At 43.2% G+C, this 21,896-nt stretch overlaps 1 protein-coding gene across 1 annotated transcript in view; it reads right to left on the bottom strand.

Annotated features, from left to right (window-relative positions):
* Positions 1-10,813, bottom strand: part of LOC142143360 (uncharacterized) — a 169,719-nt gene extending 158,906 nt beyond the window's left edge. Inside the window, exon 1 of the mRNA XM_075201153.1 lies at positions 10,681-10,813. Coding sequence (XP_075057254.1) covers positions 10,681-10,782 — 102 coding nt within the window. The 5' untranslated portion in view covers positions 10,783-10,813. The remainder of the gene's footprint in view (positions 1-10,680) is intronic.
* Positions 10,814-21,896: the final 11,083 nt, after the last annotated feature.

Here is a 21,896-nt window from a genome sequence, read left to right as displayed (position 1 = left end):
AATCCCCTCGAGATTCCACTTCACTAGGCAGGCGATACCAAAAATGTACAGAGAAGTACGATCAAGTGTCCTCAGTGCTCTTAAAAATGCGGTTGTACCCACTGTCCACTTAACCACGGACATGTGGACAAGTGGTTCTGGGCAAACGAAGGACTATATGACTGTGACAGCCCACTGGGTAGATGCATCCCCTTCCGCAGCAACAGCAACAGCTGCATCAGTAGCAGCATCTACAAAATGGCTGCTCATGCAAAGGCAGGCAACATTGTGCATTACAGGCTTTAATAAGAGGCACAACGCTGACAACATATTAGAGAAAATGAGGGAAATTATCTCCCAGTGGCTTACCCCACTTAGACTCTCATGGGGATTTGTGGTGTCAGACAATGCCAGTAACATTGTGCGGGCATTAAATATGGGCAATTTCCAGCACGTCCCATGTTTTGCCCACACCATTAATTTGGTGGTGCAGCATTACCTCAAGAGTGACAGGGGTGTGCAGGAGATGCTTGCGGTGGCGCGCAAAATTGCTGGACACTTTCGGCATTCAGCCAGTGCCTACCGCAGACTAGAGGCACATCAAAAAAGCTTGAATCTGCCCTGCCATCACCTCAAACAAGAGGTTGTGACGCGCTGGAACTCCACCCTCTATATGCTGCAGAGGATGGAGGAGCAGCAAAAGGCCATTCAGGCCTACACAGCCACCTACGACATAGGCAAAGGAGTGGGGATGCGCCTCAGTCAAGCGCAGTGGAGACTGATTTCCGTGTTGTGCAAGGTTCTGCAGCCATTTGAACTTGCCACACGAGAAGTCAGTTCCGACACTGCCAGCTTGAGTCAGGTCATTCCCCTGATCAGGCTGTTGCAGAAGCAGCTGGAGAAAGTGAGGGAGGAGCTGGTAAGCCATTGCGATTACAGCAAGCATGTAGCTCTTGTGGATGTAGCCCTTCGTACGCTTTGCCAGGATCCGAGGGTGGTCACTCTTTTAAAGTCAGAGGAATACATTCTGGCCACCGTGCTCGATCCTCGGTTTAAAGCGTATGTTGTGTCTCTGTTTCCGGCGGACACAAGTCTACAGCGGTGCAAAGACCTGCTGGTCAGGAGATTGTCCTCTGAAGAGGACCGTGACATGCCAACAGCTCCACCCTCATTTTCTTCCACATCTATGGCTGCGAGGAAAAAGCTCAGTTTTCCCAAAAGAGGCACTGGCGGGGATGCTGATAACATCTGGTCCGGACTGAAGGACCTGCCAACCATTGCAGACATGTCTACTCTCGCTGCATTGGATGCTGTGACAATAGAAAAAATTGTGGATGATTACTTTGCTGACACCATCCAAGTAGACATGTCAGACAGTCCATATTGTTACTGGCAGGAAAAAAAGGCAGTTTGGAAGCCCCTGTACAAACTGGCTCTATTTTACCTGAGTTGTCCCCCCTCCAGTGTGTACTCGGAAAGAGTTTTTAGTGCAGCGGGGAACCTGGTCAGTGAGCGGCGAAGGAGGTTGCTTCCTCACAACGTTGAAAAAATGATGTTTATAAAAATGAATAATCAATTCCTCAATGAAGTACAGCACTGCCCTCCAGATACTACAGAGGGACCTGTGGTTGTGGAGTCCAGCGGGGACGAATTGATAATGTGTGATGAGGAGGAAGTACACACTGTAGGGGGAGAGGAATCAGAGGTTGAGGATGAGGACGACATCTTGCCTCAGTAGAGCCTGTTTAGTCTGTACAGGGAGAGATGAATAGCTTTTTTGGTGTGGGGGCCCAAACAAACCAATCATTTCAGCCAAAGTTGTTTGGTAGGCCCTGTCGCTGAAATGATTGGTTTGTTAAAGTGTGCATGTCCTATTTCAACAACATAAGGGTGGGTGTGAGGGCCCAAGGACAATTCCATCTTGGAAATTTTTTTTTTGCATTATATGACCAAGCAACAGTCGTTTGCCATGTTCAATAAGTAAAACCAAATGTAAAAAAATTCAAGAAATTAAACCAAAAGTAAAATGCCGTGTCATAATTTAAAACAAGAGGTATTGACGTGCTCTAAAACTACTGTATTGTTGTTTATATTTTATAAACACTACACTTGAAAGCTCGAGTCTTTCAATAGAAAAGTAACTGTCCATTGCACGAATATTTGCAACAGGGACAATTTTAGGGTTAAGAAAGTCAACTAATAATAACACTTCGACGCTGTGTGTCTTTATAAACACTACACTTGGAAGTTGGAGGAGGTATTGTGGCCCCGGCACCAAATTTACTACCGGGGACACTCCACTGTGCAGTCCATATTTAGGTGTATCAGATATTAAACAACGGTGACAGTTGATGCCCAATTTTTTAATTATATTGTGGCCTCATTATGTAACCCCCTGTCACTGTGTGTAGTGTGGGGTGCAAAGGGTACACAGTGCACCTCCTTCTCAAGCCCTGGCTAGCTGATGGGCATGGGTGTAAATGATCAGGGGGTCCCTGCACATGCAGGTGTTTCTTTGTAGTTAGTGGGACACAGGTAATGTCACTTTGGTGCAGTGTAATAGAAGTCACAATAATTTGGGCGCCAGACCATCTCTATAACAAACTGAACTTTTATTTACACTCTTCCTCCAGCACGATAATCATAATGGTTGCAGAATATATACATCTCCTTACTCTCTCCAGCACAGTTATTAATGAGAAATACGAATATGGTTGCAAATATCTTATCACTCCTCCTGCACAGTTCTTAATGTTATCCAGATGTTAAATAACATAATTTACATGTCTCTTGCACTCCATACTCACTGCAGATCACCCTTTCTGCAGGGGCACATGCATGGATGCTAATAGGCAGGCAGCCTCTCCTCCATGCAGCTCTGACACACTATGTGTACCTCTCAACTGCAGCTCATCCCTCCTCTGCGGGGATAATGTCTCCTGTGCTCTGACACGTCACTCTGTGTACTCTCAGCCTCAGGATCTGACACTACAACTACCATGCCTCTTGTAGCAGCCCTCACTCCAGGGCCTCTTCCATGTGCAGTGTCCCCCTCTCTCTTGGGTTCACTATAGTGGCATGGAGTTCTCCCCCTCATCCAGGGCACACATTCCTTGCCCTGGCTCAGTCACCACGCTCAGACTTCCAGGCAATGCTGGGGGAGCCTGGGAGCTTCCACCCCAGGTCCCCAGCTACAACTCTCCTCTCCTGTGTCTTCTCTCTCTTTCTGACACTTTAAAGATCGTGCCTTTAAATGAAAAAGTCAGTCTTCATTGCACGACTATGTGCAACAGGGACATTTTTTTGGGTTTACAAAGTCAAACAATAACACTTCGACCCTGTCTGTCTGGGGTCTCTCAATGACGAATTGTCTGTAGCATGTTTGGAGGAGGTATTGTGGCCCCGGTATCAAATTGGGTACCGGGGCCACCCCACTATGCAGTCCAGATACTTGTTTGGTGGAATTCAGACACGTGGAGGGTTTTTTAATTATATTGTGGCCTCGGTACCAAATTGTGTACCGGGGCCACCACACTACGCAGTCAAGATAGATAGATGCGTATTGCGTATCATAGATAAAGTACATTCAGTGGTGTGGGGCAAATTGAAAAATATTCAAAATGCACTGACATTATCAAAAACAAGAGGTTGTCACACGCTAAAACTCCAACATGTATATGATGGAGAGGATGGAGGAGCAGATCTGTTGAAGGTTTTTTATATATTTTATTGTGGTGCCCAGTGCCCACTCCTCTACGCAGTCCAGGTACAATTATTGGTGCGAATCATAAAAGTTCAGGGTTTTTAAGATATTGTGGTGACCCACTCCTCTACGCAGTCCAGGTACAATTATTGGTGCGAATCATAAAAGTTCAGGGTTTTTAATATATTGTGGTGACCCACTCCTCTACGCAGTCCAGGTACAATTATTGGTGCGAATCATAAAAGTTCAGGGTTTTTAATATATTGTGGTGACCCACTCCTCTACGCAGTCCAGGTACAATTATTGGTGCGAATCATAAAAGTTCAGGGTTTTTAAGATATTGTGGTGACCCACTCCTCTACGCAGTCCAGGTACAATTATTGGTGCGAATCATAAAAGTTCAGGGTTTTTAATATATTGTGGTGACCCACTCCTCTACGCAGTCCAGGTACAATTATTGGTGCGAATCATAAAAGTTCAGGGTTTTTAAGATATTGTGGTGACCCACTCCTCTACGCAGTCCAGGTACAAATATTGGTGCGAATCATAAAAGTTCAGGGTTTTTAATATATTGTGGTGACCCACTCCTCTACGCAGTCCAGGTACAATTATTGGTGCGAATCATAAAAGTTCAGGGTTTTTAAGATATTGTGGTGACCCACTCCTCTACGCAGTCCAGGTACAATTATTGGTGCGAATCATAAAAGTTCAGGGTTTTTAAGATATTGTGGTGACCCACTCCTCTACGCAGTCCAGGTACAATTATTGGTGCGAATCATAAAAGTTCAGGGTTTTTAATATATTGTGGTGACCCACTCCTCTACGCAGTCCAGGTACAATTATTGGTGCGAATCATAAAAGTTCAGGGTTTTTAATATATTGTGGTGACCCACTCCTCTACGCAGTCCAGGTACAATTATTGGTGCGAATCATAAAAGTTCAGGGTTTTTAATATATTGTGGTGACCCACTCCTCTACGCAGTCCAGGTACAATTATTGGTGCGAATCATAAAAGTTCAGGGTTTTTAAGATATTGTGGTGACCCACTCCTCTACGCAGTCCAGGTACAATTATTGGTGCGAATCATAAAAGTTCAGGGTTTTTAAGATATTGTGGTGACCCACTCCTCTACGCAGTCCAGGTACAATTATTGGTGCGAATCATAAAAGTTCAGGGTTTTTAATATATTGTGGTGACCCACTCCTCTACGCAGTCCAGGTACAATTATTGGTGCGAATCATAAAAGTTCAGGGTTTTTAAGATATTGTGGTGACCCACTCCTCTACGCAGTCCAGGTACAATTATTGGTGCGAATCATAAAAGTTCAGGGTTTTTAAGATATTGTGGTGACCCACTCCTCTACGCAGTCCAGGTACAATTATTGGTGCGAATCATAAAAGTTCAGGGTTTTTAATATATTGTGGTGACCCACTCCTCTACGCAGTCCAGGTACAATTATTGGTGCGAATCATAAAAGTTCAGGGTTTTTAAGATATTGTGGTGACCCACTCCTCTACGCAGTCCAGGTACAATTATTGGTGCGAATCATAAAAGTTCAGGGTTTTTAATATATTGTGGTGACCCACTCCTCTACGCAGTCCAGGTACAATTATTGGTGCGAATCATAAAAGTTCAGGGTTTTTAAGATATTGTGGTGACCCACTCCTCTACGCAGTCCAGGTACAATTATTGGTGCGAATCATAAAAGTTCAGGGTTTTTAATATATTGTGGTGACCCACTCCTCTACGCAGTCCAGGTACAATTATTGGTGCGAATCATAAAAGTTCAGGGTTTTTAATATATTGTGGTGACCCACTCCTCTACGCAGTCCAGGTACAATTATTGGTGCGAATCATAAAAGTTCAGGGTTTTTAATATATTGTGGTGACCCACTCCTCTACGCAGTCCAGGTACAATTATTGGTGCGAATCATAAAAGTTCAGGGTTTTTAAGATATTGTGGTGACCCACTCCTCTACGCAGTCCAGGTACAATTATTGGTGCGAATCATAAAAGTTCAGGGTTTTTAAGATATTGTGGTGACCCACTCCTCTACGCAGTCCAGGTACAATTATTGGTGCGAATCATAAAAGTTCAGGGTTTTTAATATATTGTGGTGACCCACTCCTCTACGCAGTCCAGGTACAATTATTGGTGCGAATCATAAAAGTTCAGGGTTTTTAAGATATTGTGGTGACCCACTCCTCTACGCAGTCCAGGTACAATTATTGGTGCGAATCATAAAAGTTCAGGGTTTTTAAGATATTGTGGTGACCCACTCCTCTACGCAGTCCAGGTACAATTATTGGTGCGAATCATAAAAGTTCAGGGTTTTTAATATATTGTGGTGACCCACTCCTCTACGCAGTCCAGGTACAATTATTGGTGCGAATCATAAAAGTTCAGGGTTTTTAATATATTGTGGTGACCCACTCCTCTACGCAGTCCAGGTACAATTATTGGTGCGAATCATAAAAGTTCAGGGTTTTTAATATATTGTGGTGACCCACTCCTCTACGCAGTCCAGGTACAATTATTGGTGCGAATCATAAAAGTTCAGGGTTTTTAATATATTGTGGTGACCCACTCCTCTACGCAGTCCAGGTACAATTATTGGTGCGAATCATAAAAGTTCAGGGTTTTTAAGATATTGTGGTGACCCACTCCTCTACGCAGTCCAGGTACAATTATTGGTGCGAATCATAAAAGTTCAGGGTTTTTAATATATTGTGGTGACCCACTCCTCTACGCAGTCCAGGTACAATTATTGGTGCGAATCATAAAAGTTCAGGTTTTTAAGATATTGTGGTGACCCACTCCTCTACGCAGTCCAGGTACAATTATTGGTGCGAATCATAAAAGTTCAGGGTTTTTAATATATATTGTGGTGACCCACTTCCTCTACGCAGTCCAGAAAGATACCTTGTTGCAACGTTTTGGACTAATAACTATATTGTGAGGTGTTCAGAATACACTGTAAATTAGTGGAAATGCTTGTTATTGAATGTTATTGAGGTTAATAATAGCCTAGGAGAAAGCCCAAAAACTTGATTTTTAAACTTTTTATGTTTTTTTCAAAAAAAATCCGAATCCAATACCTTAAATCCGAACCGAGACCTTTCGTCAAGTGTTTTGCGAGACAAATCCGAACCTCAAAAATAACGAAAATCCGGATCCAAAACACAAAACACGAGACCTCAAAAGTCGCCGGTGCACATCCCTACTTCAGTCTCTAGAGATTCATTAGCTGCTTTTCTTTAACGCATAGTTGCCTACTCTCCTGGAATGTCCGGGAGACTCCCGCATTTCTGGGAGACCTCCCGGGAGAGCAGGACAACCTCCTGGATCTCAGCCCCGCAGTAGCGGGGCAGGGCTTAATGACGCAAATATTGCATCATCTTAGCCCCACCCCCTGCTGTAATTGGCCAACATTGTGACAATCGTTTAGGGGCGGGGACAAAATGATGTGATTCATCAAGCCCCGCCCCCACATGCTCACCTCACCGGGGGAACTCCCTGAAGCAAACAAGGAAAAGTTGGCAAGTATGCCCCTACTAAATCTGCGTAGATCAATAAAGAACCACCGCAAGTCATAACACGGATTAAACACAGAAACTTGCTAAACTTGTGCTGGTCCATTATTAAACTACATGGCTTGGAACGTGGACCAGATACCCGTACAGATCCCAAGGAGCGCTTGCTGAATGTATTATGCATCAGCGGACATCTAATCGCATTTCTGCGAATCGAGGCGCCGTGGGTCCAAAGCTGGTCTGCGCTACAAGACGGCGTTTTATGTTTCGTAATACACCAATTCCAAATCGTAAAATCAGAGAGAAAAACTTTTGTTGGATGGTTTATTTTTCTGTGTAGATTATAGGAGACTACTCTGCAAAAATTGTTTTATTTATGATTCCGTCTCTTTAAGTTTAATTTCTGCAGATTAATGTTTTCTCATTCTGCAGCTGAAGCTCTGGCGCAGCCGACGCGTCTGGTGAAAACTCCTGATGTCAGCATTCTTCTCCCCATTCATTCGCTGCTGCGGCCGAGATCCGGGCTGTGAAGAGAGCTACACGTCCCCCTGGGACATGCAGTTTATCAGTGGCCATTATGTCAATATACATCTCCGTAAATCTGCAGGATTGTCTCATGGGCAGCAGGATGTGGCTGCTACTAACCACTTAAAGCTGAGCTGCTTTACACCAAGATGTCTGTGTATATTTATGTCAATCTGAAAGTGGTTTTAAAGAGGACTCGTTACAAAATGTTTTTTTTTAAAATGACATTTTGCATTTGATATTATTCATCTTCGGACGTAAGTCCGTTTGCGCGCAGAGTCTTGCGTGAAATGGCTCTGTGGATGCTCTGAACCAGACCCTGCACCAATAAATGCAATTCATGTCTGTATTCAGACAACACTTACTGCTGGCTACGATTTGAAGGGTGGAACGGGGGAGGGAGAGGAGCCAATGAACATACAGTAAAGGCCAACTCAGATTGGGCCGATTCAAGGTCCGTATTTCTTCAAAAAAATCTTCTTCTTTTCTTTTCTAACCTTATCATTTACACCAGCTACAGGCAGGGGTTCGTGTTGACTGATAGTAATGACGGACACGACAAAGTCTTTGTATTAAAAATTACATGTATGTGTGCCACTAGACAGCACAAAACATGTATATGCAAGGAAGATAGACTATATGAACACATAGGGCCTGAGTCATTAAGGCACACTGAGCGCAACGTGCGTTTGTTTTAAATCGGCTCTGCGTACTCCCGAAGTCAACAAGGAGCAGATCAAAGATACGTGTGGTGATGACAATGGGTGTATGTTTACTCTGCTGTACTAGACCAGACACTGCGAGATACGTACAATACCTATGTGAAATATAACATCTCAAAGGAGTGCACAGAAAAAAAAAAAAATAAGCAATTAATATTACCTCTTAATAATATAGTCATTTATGATTATACATGGAAATTTTAAAACAAATTATATTTTTTTCCCTTGGAAAAACATTTATTAGGCTGTCCTTAATGTCTACTGTACATAAAATACATTTTTACAGTTGCTCCTGATTACAAACACATGTTATAGCATACATACGAGACTGTCATCACTAGTTATCAGGACTTAGACTGGACCTGTTGCTGGAGCAAGAGATACGGCAGAAAACCAGCAAACTTCTGTGTGCGCCCGTGTCTGACATGGACGTGGCTACACAGGAACGCCCCCACTGTACATTGAATGCGCCCATTAAAAATACTACTTGCTTGCAGTTTGCATTTGAAGATGAATCAGTTTCTGTCTTTCAGAGGGTTTTTTGCCAGTGTGTCGATGTTGAATAACAGCTGGTAACTGTCTTCAATTCTGCTCTGGGATGTCACATGAACTAGGGGCATCTGGTATAAAGATGTGCTCAACTGATCGTATCATTACAGTAATAAATAGCAAAGTACATTCACTAAAATTCTATAAATGACAGACACATTTCAAGAGTGGGTTTTTCTGTTGAAAACTGGTACATTATTGTGCTTGTCAGTTCTGTCTGTCATCCAGTCAGCACTAATGCATCACACACATATACAGAGGGATAGGATAATCCACACAGGACTATATATAAATCATCACATCACAGTCCTCACACATCTGTCTGACATTGTACTAGTGGATTACAGATATAGGAGGGGGGGGGGGGGAATTAGAGTTGAACACAAGTGCATTTGTGCTGTGTAAATATGTGGGTAAAAGTTGTGACACTGCGCATGAGTACAACTTGTGCCCATAATGATGAGTACAAAGTACCCATGCCTTCTTTGGGGGATTAGGTGGGGGTCGGACAGACCCCCAAATCGCATCATGGTTGGAGGAGACAGTACAATACCTCTCTATGGGGCTGCGGGGCATATTTAATAAAGCACGATAGTGCTTTTCACGGGTCATTAAGGTGTCCTCCTGTCCTCCGCAAATTTATTAAGGGTGTATCGCAGCAGATATCATGGATATCTGCTGCTTTGTTCGTTTTTGGGAGCAGTGACCATTCAACAGAATGGTGACTGCTCCTGGCCGCAATCTAACAAGTCCCGAAAAAACATTTTTTTCCGGAACTTGTCATGTTAATGTACGCCAGCAGCTGGCGTGCATCATCGGAATTGAAGAAATCTAATGCTGTCAGCTCTGCTACGAAGAGCAGAGCTGGACAGCGCATGTGTGGAGGGATCATGTGATCCCTCCCTGTCACTCAGCGCGCTCTCTCTATCGTTGCAGAGACAGAGAGGGGATCTGTGTGTGCATGTCCAGTTCTTGGTAAAGTACTGGAGAAAAAGAAAGAAGTTGTTCACGTGTGTTTCACCAGAAGTGTGCTCTTGCCACAATATGTATATATATATATATATATATATATATATATATATATACACACACACCGATCATGTCATCATTGCGTGCAACCAAGGGCTCCGGATCCATTCATTGGAGATTCAGAATTTTTCGGAAACACATGTTCGTCTGAATCATTTAAAACTAAATTCTGATTTTTCTGTGATTTTAGTGCAGAGGACAGAAGTGTCGCCTCAAGGAGCTGAAATTACAGATAACGTTTTATCACGTAGACCAGCGTTTCCAAAATCCAGCCCTTAGGCCCTCTAACAGCGCATGTTTTCTGTATATCCTTGCTGGAGCACAGGTGTATTCATTGGTCCTCATTATGTAACTGATGACCTGGAAACCCTGCACTGTTAGGGGTCCCTGAGGACTGGGTTTTGGAAACACTAATGTAGACCCTTCCTGTTACATTTTTAACATGCAGATTAGGATTCTGATTCAGTGTTGGATTCAAATACATTATTCTGTCAAACAATGCGTTTGGCTAACTCCTAAAATATCGACTTGGTGACTCCCTGATAGTATTCCCTTCCGTCCGGAAACCTTATGATATTCATTTCTCTTCCCCTTCTCTGTGGATTTAGTTGTGAATAGATGTACTTTGATTTCCTATTACCTGGCAGGTTTTATTCATAAAGAAGTGACAATCCAGTTCCTCGGCACGACACGAGATGTCGGCTGACGTCCCGATTCCTCCTTTCCCGTAGCCTCGGAACATGGCATCCTTGGCATGTAAACAATTGTAATTTGTTTAACTTCCTTGTAACAAATATCAACATTTCTCCAGAAAGTCGTAAAACATTCTCCTGCCAGAAAAGAAAAAAATGCGTTCGCTGCAGCCAGGAAATCTGGGCTGTGACATATAAATAAAAACACAATTTCAGCACTTTTACTTTCCATCCACAGTAAAATTAACCTGTTCCTACTAAACGCAGAGCAGAAGAGCTGATCAGTTAAAGTTGGTTTAAATTAGAGATGCTCACTGACCCCCGTGAACTGGTTTTGGTTTTGGATCTGGATGAGCTTTGTGTTTTGGTTTTGGCAAAAGCACCCTTGTGTGTTTTGGTTTTCTAAAATATGCTAAAATCACATAATTTTGCTCTTATTTTTTTGTTCCTTCATTATTATTAACAACCTCAATAACACTAATTTCAAGTCATTAGCAGTCAAGTTTGACCACTTCACAGGTCACAATATTATTTTCGTACACATTTGGACAAATACTGCAGCGACCTGGCTGGATGGTAAGCGACAGAGCAATGACACAAACACACGGCAGTTCCTAGCACATCTAGGACACATTGGCACACAGCAGTGGCAGAAAAGATAAATGGGGCTCCTCCCACCCTCCGTTATGATGGATCTTAAAAAGTAATCCAAAAATCGCGAGATCCGAGATCTAATGATGATTTGCCTCGTTTTGAAATCCGAAAAAGCGCGAAAGTACTGAGCTAGCTTGGCTCAGTACTCGGATCTCCTAAGTTCGGGTATATTCGGTTCTGGTGAAACCGAGCCTAAGCATCTCTAGTTTAAATGCATCACAGATCAGTGCTCCTTCTCCTTCTCCTTAATTCTATCACAGGATCTTATACTGCCCTCTCGTTTTATACAGTTTTACGCTGCACTCTGCAAAATGCCTTCGTTTTGCACCAGTATGCCTACACTCTACTCCTCGCCGACACGGGCTGTCAGCGGGGAGAGGAGTCTTACTTTACAGATTCTGTAAAAAAAGAAAATAATAATAAAGTTAGACAAAAAAAATTAAAAAATAACTGTATTCAAAAAAGAAAAAATTCTATAGTTTAATAATAAAGCATACTGCTAAGACTCTTGGTCTGTCTCCTGTATGGTAACTATGTAGCTTAAGATCTAAAACTGAAGTAAATCTCTTTTTATTGCAAAATCTACGATTGGACTGGACAATATTTATTTATTCTGGAAATTACCTTAACAATTAAAGCATTCCCAATTGTAAAGTGCTACGGAATTTTCTGGCGCTATATAAATAAATGTTGATGATGATGTTGATGATTCTGTCTTGTTCTGTTCCTGAGATGGGATCAGCAGTCAGAGTTCTTGTTCTATAGGATTTCCTATGCTTTGCACGGGGACGTTTCGCTGGTGGTCTGCGGCAAAGGCTTCCGCCAACAATAGTCTTCACTGTCCGGGGGGTGTTGATAAATAGGAAATCCCTAAATCCATATCTTGGGGGTTTTCGCCTATTGATAGATAAACCTCACAGAAACAAAGAGGACTAAAGCTGGGTACACCTCTACGCAATCTAACTGCAGATGTGGTTTCTGTAATGATTTCACCAACGACTGAAAGTCCCGATGATCATACTGATTCATGTGTACACACCTACACAACATACCTTCAGATCTGTGATCTTCATCTCTCATAACCATCTGCTGAAAAGACGGTGACTCTATACACCCTACAGATATCTGCCTACAGTGCTGGTCGTTACTGCGTACACACTGCCACATTTGTCCGACCTCGTTGTTTAGTCGATCTTAATTATTAGGAAGTTTATAGAATAAAAGCAACAGATGTGATGTGTTTGGTACATTTAAACATGATCGTGGGAATGTACACAACTCTAATAAACTATAGTAAAATAATATTAGCACCAGATATGTCTTTTTGTAACTGTTAACTTTCTACTTTCTAACTTATCCACCCAAGACTGAGCTCTGTTATTGGGCGCTCTCCCAGAACAATACACAATTTATTACACAGAAAAGAAACAAGAAAGTTCAGATATTGGAGGCAATTTTAACCAGTATGGAAACAAAAATTGAATCCAATATTATATTGTTAAAATAAAACTCTATACTTCTTAAAATTGAATTAATTCAATTTATTTAACCATTAATATAGTAATGAGCTCTTTTTAGTGAAATATGTCAAAAATAATGAAAGATTGATCAAAGATTAGAACTCTGTGTAGGTTGAATTAAAATGGGGCAAAATTTGAACAATGTAGGATTCATACTATAAATAACTAAGTAATATAAAGAGCTTAATAGGGACCTATACTGGGGGATATTTTAATTTCCCTCAATTTAATTCTATGTACACATTTCTAATCTCTAATTACTCTTTAATTAAGTTTAACATATTTCGCTAAGGAGAGCTCATTGCTATAATGTTTAATAAACGGATTTCATTGAATTTTTAGAAGTATAAAGCTTTATTTTAAAAACATAAGATTGGATTACATTTTTGTCTCCAAACTAGTTAAAAATTTGGCATTGCCTCGAATATCAGAACTTTGTTTCTTTGTGTGTAGTGTACACACTCTTGCAATATCAGAACAAACGATCGTGAATCATGTCTTCTGCATAGTGAACCTTATGAAGAAGAAATAGAGATTTATATTGCAGAGATTGTTGATAATCCGCTTGAATTAGTGAGACGCTCTCTATATGCTCTACAGATAATTCTCCGGAGAGACACAAGAATGTTCCGACTATCTATTTATATCCCAGCTGATGAATACAAGAATTTCCTTGGCTCCCTCCTAATTATTTGCACTTTTGGGATTCCGAGTTTCTAATTTCAATGCCAATGACGATCCTTAATAATTTACATATATAGATGTTCCTTATGATGTATGCGGTTTTATATTTTTAGAATCAATGTTTTGGATAATTGTTTTAATTATTTTATAATAATAAATACATGTCACGAGCCGTGGCGGAACGCAACATCCTGGCGTGATCTAGCAGCCGGCCGCGTGCTCTAGTTTCTATGCTCTGTTATTATTCTTTGGGATTATCCTTGTGGCATAGATGTAGGAGGGTGCAGGGACATCCTCCAACTCCAGGGGGAGCTCTCATATAATTTAATTTATGTTATTATCTATGCCAGTTCTAGCTAGTAATTAATTAGCAGCCTCCAGAGGCTGATTGTCAGCCCTGGCCTCCTCTGTCCTGATTGGCTCTTAGTACTATTTAAGGCAGTGAGGTCTGAGCCTTACTGTCGGTTATTGTGTTCTGTTCCAATACTGCTGCCTGCTCCTGTTTGGTGTTGAAACCTTGGATTGATTACCTGTGTATGACCTTTTGCCTGTACCTGGACTCTGAACCACTGCCTGTGACCCCGACCTTTGCTTGTACCCAGACTCTGAACCACTGCCTGTGAACCTGACCTTTTTGCCTGTACCTGACATCTTCTCTGGTGCTCTGTCCAGTCGCTGATCTCTGGCCTGCCACTACACCGTGTGCTACCTCCTGTACCTGTGCGCTGCCGTGTTAGCATAAACTTATACTACTCTGAGCATAAGACCTGGGGGCATCCGAGTACCCGTGAGCATAACCAGTCTCTACGGGAAAGGCGGCTGCTAAAGGTAAAGACCTCTTCTACCTGTTCTATGAGTTTATGTCGCACTAGTGGCCATAACATTATAACCGGCCAGTGAAGATTGGAGGTAATTCTTTCTCTAGCCCAGGTCCTGGCTAATCAGATCCAGGCTATTTCTCAAGTTGTACAGGGCATATCTCATCGCTTGTCAGCTCAAGAAGAGGCTTCCAGAAACCTGCAGCCTCAACAAGCCTCCTCTGGCGTCTCTCCGGAGCCGAAGTTGAATTTGCCTGATCGATTCTCGGGAAGCAGGTCCGCCTTCCTTTAAGGAGAGTTGCAGGTTATACTTTCGCCTGAGACCACGCTCCTCTGGCTCTGAACAGCAAAGAGTCGGGATTGTAATATCTCTACTCCAGGGTGATCCCCAGTCCTGGGCCTTTTCCCTTCCACCGAGTCCATCCTTACAACCCGTGGATGCCTTCTTCCAGGCCTTGAGTCTGCTATACGAGGACCCAGACAGAGTGGCCTCAGCTGAGTTCCATCTCCGGGCATTAAGGCAAGGACGTCATTCTGCTGAGGAGTATTGTGCAGAATTCTGGCGATGGTCAACTGATAGTGCCTGGAATGATCCGGCACTGCGGAGTCAGTTCCGCTTGGGCCTCACTGAGCAAATTAAAGACTCCCTAGTTCAGTATCCTGTACCTCCCTCACTTGAAGACTTGATGCAGCTTGTCATCAAGATTGATCGTCGAATCAGAGAGAGGAAAACTGAACAGGAATCATCTATACCTCCTTGCTCACCACCCAAGTCTGGTCCTACTCTTCTGGATTCCCCTAAACCCATGCAGTTGGGTGCTTACCGTCTGCCTTCAGAGGAACGTTCCAGACTACGCTCTCTAGGTCTCTGTTTGTATTGTGGCCAATCGGGGCCACCTAGTTCGTTCCTGTCCTAGCAAGTCGGGAAACGCCTAGACCTAAGCGCTGGTGAAGAGGTGCGCTTGGGTCTCCAAGTAATTTCTTCAGAAAACTCTCTGTTCGTCCCTGCACGCCTAGCCTTCAGACATCGTTCCACTGACTTGTCGGCCTTCCTTGATAGCGGTGCAGCAGGTAACTTTCTGGACATTCTCTTGGCTCAAACTCTTGGAATTCCTGAAGTCAAACTGGATTCGAGCATTACCACCTGCAGCTTGGATGGTAATCCCCTGGTTGGGGGGCGAATACTCGCTAAGACTCCATTGGTTCACTTATTCGTAGGCGCTCTCCATACTGAAAAGCTCACAGTCTTCCTGATCACCTGTCCCTCCGCTCCTTTGATTCTGGGGTATCCGTGGCTGCAAAGTCATAATCCCCTTATTGATTAGAAAAGAGGGGAGATCATCCATTGGAGTTCAAAGTGCTCTACTTCTTGTTTGACCCTGCCTCTCAGAACTCTGCAGCCTAGTCCATAATTGTTGCCTGCACCTCACCAGGACTTCAGTGACGTGTTCTGTAAACAGAAGACTGACTCTCTCCCACCTCATCGTGACTATGACTGCGCTATCGATCTTGTGCCAGGTTCAAAATTGCCCAAAGGGCGTCTGTATTCATTGTGTGCCCCAGAAACTCAAGCTATGGAACAGTACGTGGAGGAGAATCTAAAGAAAGTATTTATCTGTCCCTCCAAATCCCCATTAGGTGCTGGATGTTTCTTTGTGGCCAAAAAAGATGGCAGTCTGAGACCCTGCATCGACTACCATGGCCTGAATAAAATCACAGTCAAAAACACTTAACTGCTGCCCTTGATTTCTGTTTTGTTTGACCAGTTGAAGTCTGCCACCATCTTCTCTAAGATTGACCTACTGGGTGCTTATAATCTCATCCGCATCAGACAGGGAGACGAATGGAAGACGACCTTTAATACCCTCTCTGGGCATTATGAATATTTGGTGATGCCATTCGGATTGTGTAACGCCCCGGCAGTCTTCTAAGATCTAATCAATGACGTCTTGCGAGAATTCTTGGGTAAGACCGTGGTGGTTTACTTGGATGATATTTTAATTTACTCTCAGTGCTTGTCCCAGCAACGCCAACAGGTTCGGGAAGTTCTGGAGAAGTTACGTCAACACCACCTCTACGCGAAATTGGAGAAGTGCGAGTTCGAAGTCACCAGGGTGGCTTTTTAGGATACATAATTTCTTCGTCTGGTTTCTCCATGGACCCCAGTAAAGTCCAAGCAATCCAAGACTGGGTTCTTCCTACTAACCTCAAGGCAATCCAAAGGTTCCTTGGCTTTGCCAACTACTATCGGAGGTTTATACGCTTGATTTCTTCGCTGGTGGCGCCTATAACTGCTCTCACTGGAAGGGCGCAGACCCAGCTAATTGGTCTTCAAAGGCGTTAGCGAGCTTTTCTGCCTTTAATGCCGCCTTCAGATCTGCACCCGTTCTCAGGCTCTCAGACCCTGAGCTTCCGTTCATTGTAGAAGTAGACTCCTCAAATGTAGGAGGAGGCACCATTCTCTCTCAAAGGGATCCTCAAAGCGAGAAATTGCACCCGTGTGCATATCTGTCCAGGAAATTCTCATCTGCCGAAATTAACTACGATGTTGGGAATCGAGAGTTATTGGCCATCAAGTGGTCCCTCGAAGAATGGCAGCATTGGTTAGAAGGAGCAAGTCACGTTATAACCATCTTCACTGACCACAAAAACCTTCAGTATATCCAGACCGCCAAAACTCTAAATTCTCGACAGACCCGCTGGGCTTTGTTTTTCACCTGGTTCAACTTCCTCGTCACTTACCGTCCAGGATCAAAGAATACCAAGGCTGATTCGCTGTCTCTGAGTTTTATGGCATGCCATCCTCAGCCTCCTGACCCGCAACCTATAATTCCCTCTACCTCCATTCATGTCGGTCTAACTCAGGATCTTGGGGCCACATTCCGCCACTTCCAGAAAATTGCTCCAGCTCAGACACCCGCTAATAAATTGTTTGTCCCAGTACATCTGAGAAAGTCTGTCCTCATTGAATGCCACGACAACCACTCAGCAGGTCATCCCGGTATCCAGAGGACCATAGAAATACTTTCCTGCTGGCTTTGGTGGCCCACCTTGTCTTCTGATGCAGAAAAATACGTCTGGACCTGCCCAGAGTGTGCCAGGAACAAATCCTCCAGAATACGTTCTCCTGGTCAACTGCTACCCTTGTCAACTCCAAGCAGGCCTTGGACCCATATTTCTATGGACTTTATAGTCGACCTACCATTGTCCTCAGGTCATAACATCATTTGGGTAGTCGTTGATCGATTCAGCAAGATGGCACGCTTTGTTCCCTTACCCAAGTTGCCGAATGCCAGAAGTTTGGTCACCTTGTTCATCACTCATATCTTCTGTCTCCACGGCCTCCCAGAGGACATTGTCTCGGACCGAGGGTCCCAGTTCATTGCATGGTTTTGGAGGTCTTTCTGCAATTCCCTCAGAATCAAGATCAGTTTGTCCTCAGTTTACCACCCTCAGTCAAATGGTCAGACGGAAAGAACCAATCAATCCCTGGAACAGTTCCTGCGCATTTATGTTTCCAAGTTCCAAGATAACTGGTCCTCTCTCTTACCCTGGGCAGAGTTTTCTTATAACAATTCTTGCCATTCTGCAACACGTACCTCCCCGTTCTTCTGCAATCTCGGGTTTCACCCGAAAGCTAACTCTTTTTCTTCTGCTGTTACCGTTGGTGATTCTGGGACACCTACTATTATATCCTGGTTGAAGTCCATCTGGAAGAAGGTACATTCCGCACTATGTCAAGCCTCCCTCAGATCCAAAAGCTTCGCTGATTGTCATCGTGGTCCGTGTTCATTGAAAGTGGGGGATCAAGTCTGGTTGTCCACATGGAACATCAAATTGAGGCAACCCTGCAGGAAACTAGGGCCCCGATACATTGGACCATTTTCAATTGAGAAAAGGATAAACCCAGTGGCGTTCAGGCTTAAACTACCACCTTCTTTATACCCTGCACATTCCATCGCTCTCTTCGGAAAAAAGCTGTCTCTCCTAGCACGTTCAATCGGCCTTCTTCAAATAGGCCTAGGCCTTTTCTTGTGAATGGAGATTGTGAGTTTATCGTTGAAAAAATTCTGGACTCAAGGAAAGGTCAGGTCCAGTTCTTAGTCCATTGCAAGGGTTACGGCCCAGAAGAGCGATGTTGGATACCACAGAAGCGTCTCCATGCTGAGAGACTCATAAAGGAATTCTTTAAGAAATTTCCCACTAAATCAGTGTATCAGATGCCTTGACCCCTCCTCAAGGGGGAGGTACTGTCACGAGCCGCGGCGGTACGCCGCATCCTGGCGTGATCTAGCAGCCGGCCGCGTGCTCTAGTTTCTATGCTCTGTTATTATTCTTTGGGATTATCCTTGTGGCATAGATGTAGGAGGGTGCAGGGACATCCTCCGACTCCAGGGGGAGCTCTCATATGATTTAAACTGGTTCATTTATATTTTTATACATGCTTCCTGGTTTATGTTATTACCTATGCCAGTTCTAGCTAGTAATTAATTAGCAGCCTCCTGAGGCTGATTGTCAGCCCTGTCTTCCTCTGTCCTGATTGGCTCTTAGTACTATTTAAGGCAGTGAGGTCTGAGCCTCACTGCCAGTTATAGCGGTCTGTTCCAGTACTGCTGACTGCTCCTGTTCTTGTTTGGTGTTGAAACCTTGGATTGATTACCTGTGTATGACCTTTTGCCTGTACCCGGACTCTGAACCACTGCCTGTGACCCTGACCTTTTTGCCTGTACCTGACATATTCTCTGGTGCTCTGTCCAGTCGCTGATCTCTGGCCTGCCGCTACACCGTGTGCTACCTCCTGTACCTGTGCACTGCCGTGTTAGCATAAACTCATACTACTCTGAGCATAAGACCTGGGGGCATCCGAGTACCTGTGAGCATAACCAGTCTCTATGTGAAGGGCGGCTGCTAAAGGTGAAGACCTCTTCTACCTGTTCTATGAGTTTATGCCCCACTGGTGGCCATAACAATACAACTCTGTTTGAATATTTCATAATTGGTTTCTCTGATTATAATTTTTTTGATTGTATTATTGTAGGAATATGAAGGGATTGCTCACTTATCTATTTTTCTACATTTAGACCATTCGAGTATAGAGACTCTTTAAGCTGCTTTATCCCTGTATTAATTCAATTTAAAGTCTTAAAAGTAGCATTTTTGGATGTTACAACAACAAAGGTGTCTTCCGTTAGAGCTTCAGGTTACCAGAAGTTCATAACTAGATTTATACAAGTCAAATATTTATACAGCAATGTATTGCTTGGGCAATGTGATCACAGCAAACACGATAATTACAAAGTCAACATTTTCAAAGAGATGTCTTCACATACTGTACAATAGTGATTTGGGGGATTCCACCTGTTTCTCCTAAAGAAATGAACTCACGGTCAGTGTTCAGTGCTAAAGCTTAAACCGTCATACGTCAATGACAGGTTAACTCGTTTCACACCCTGAATGGATGTTTAAATATTCTGTTGCAAAAAATTGCGAACGTACGTGTGTAAGAGGAGTCACACGTATCTATGTACGTGTGTAAGTGGAGTCACATGTATCATCATCACCATCTATTTATATAGCGCCACTGATTCCGCAGCGCTGTACAGAGAACTCATTCACATCAGTCCCTGCCCCATTGGAGCTTACAGTCTAAATTCCCTTACATACACATACAGACATAGACTAGGGTCAATTTTGATAGCAGCCAATTAACCTACTAGTATGTTTTTGGTGTGGGAGGAAACCGGAGCACCCGGAGGAAACCCACGCAGACACGGGGAGAACATGCAAACTCCACACAGATAAGGCCATGGTTGGGAATTGAACTCATGACCCCAGCGCTGTGAGGCAGAAGTGCTAACCACTTAGCCAACATGCTGCCCCACGTATCTCAAGATGTGTTGAACTCAAAACACAGCGGTGTCAGATGTACGTTGCACAAGAGCGCTGAGTTGCAGGTCGATGACGTTACTAGTAAATGATTAATGCTGTGCAACTCCAATTTGAATCTTCTGCATAGCAGCAACCCAAATGGACATAAAAAATATTATTATTGTCAAATAACCTTCCAGTATGTCTTTGGAGTGTGGGAAGAGAATGGATATAAGTCTTTGAATGTAGGAGCACAGTTTGGCCCGTAAAGTAGCTTCTCTTATCGTCGCTGATCATAGGGAAAATACATCTGTTTGTGGATCAATTTATGATCCTGATCCCGCTTGGACAGTGTCTATAGACTTCAGATGGCCAGAGCAACAGACAACCAAGAGGGCTTTAAGTTCACAGTCCCCACAGATAAATATGGGGACAGTGGTACTGAGCGTTAGTTTGGTTAAAGCTGGAGAAATCTTCAGTCTGTTACCAACAGGGACAGCAATGATTATATCAGGAACTGAAACTGTCCCGGGCATAGAAGTCTTGTGGTTACACCTGATTGGGGAAGTGGAGATGTACTAAAATATTTAGGTGGATTCCTTATTAAAGGCTACGGACTATGTATGTTTTATGTACATGACGCAATGTCAGTGTATTATACAGCATGTACCTACCATAGTGTCAGTGTATTATACAGTATGTACCTACCATAGTGTCAGTGTATTATACAGTATGTACCTACCATAGTGTCAGTGTATTATACAGCATGTACCTACCATAGTGTCAGTGTATTATACAGTATGTACCTACCATAGTGTCAGTGTATTATACAGTATGTACCTACCACAGTGTCAGTGTATTATACAGCGTGTACCTACCATAGTGTCAGTGTATTATACAGTATGTACCTACTATAGTGTCAGTGTATTATACAGCGTGTACCTACCATAGTGTCAGTGTATTAAACAGCATATACCTACCATAGTGTCAGTGTATTATACAGCGTGTACCTACCATAGTGTCAGTGTATTATACAGTGTGTACCTACCATAGTGTCAGTGTATTATACAGCATGTACCTACCATAGTGTCAGTGTATTATACAGCGTGTACCTACCATAGTGTCAGTGTATTATACAGCATGTACCTACCATAGTGTCAGTGTATTATACAGCATGTACCTACCATAGTGTCAGTGTATTATACAGTATGTACCTACTATAGTGTCAGTGTATTATACAGTGTGTACCTACCATAGTGTCAGTGTATTACACAGTATGTACCTACCATAGTGTCAGTGTATTATACAGTATGTACCTACTATAGTGTCAGTGTATTATACAGTGTGTACCTACCATAGTGTCAGTGTATTATACAGTATGTACCTACCATAGTGTCAGTGTATTATACAGTGTGTACCTACCATAGTGTCAGTGTATTAAACAGCATATACCTACCATAGTGTCAGTGTATTATACAGCGTGTACCTACCATAGTGTCAGTGTATTATACAGTGTGTACCTACCATAGTGTCAGTGTATTATACAGCATGTACCTACCATAGTGTCAGTGTATTATACAGTATGTACCTACCACAGTGTCAGTGTATTATACAGTATGT

The sequence above is a fragment of the Mixophyes fleayi genome, chromosome 3, assembly GCF_038048845.1.
Source record: "Mixophyes fleayi isolate aMixFle1 chromosome 3, aMixFle1.hap1, whole genome shotgun sequence".
Taxonomy (NCBI): Eukaryota; Metazoa; Chordata; class Amphibia; order Anura; family Limnodynastidae; genus Mixophyes; species Mixophyes fleayi.
The sequence above is the reverse complement of the archived record's forward strand: the minus strand, read 5'-3'. Positions and strand labels throughout refer to the sequence as shown.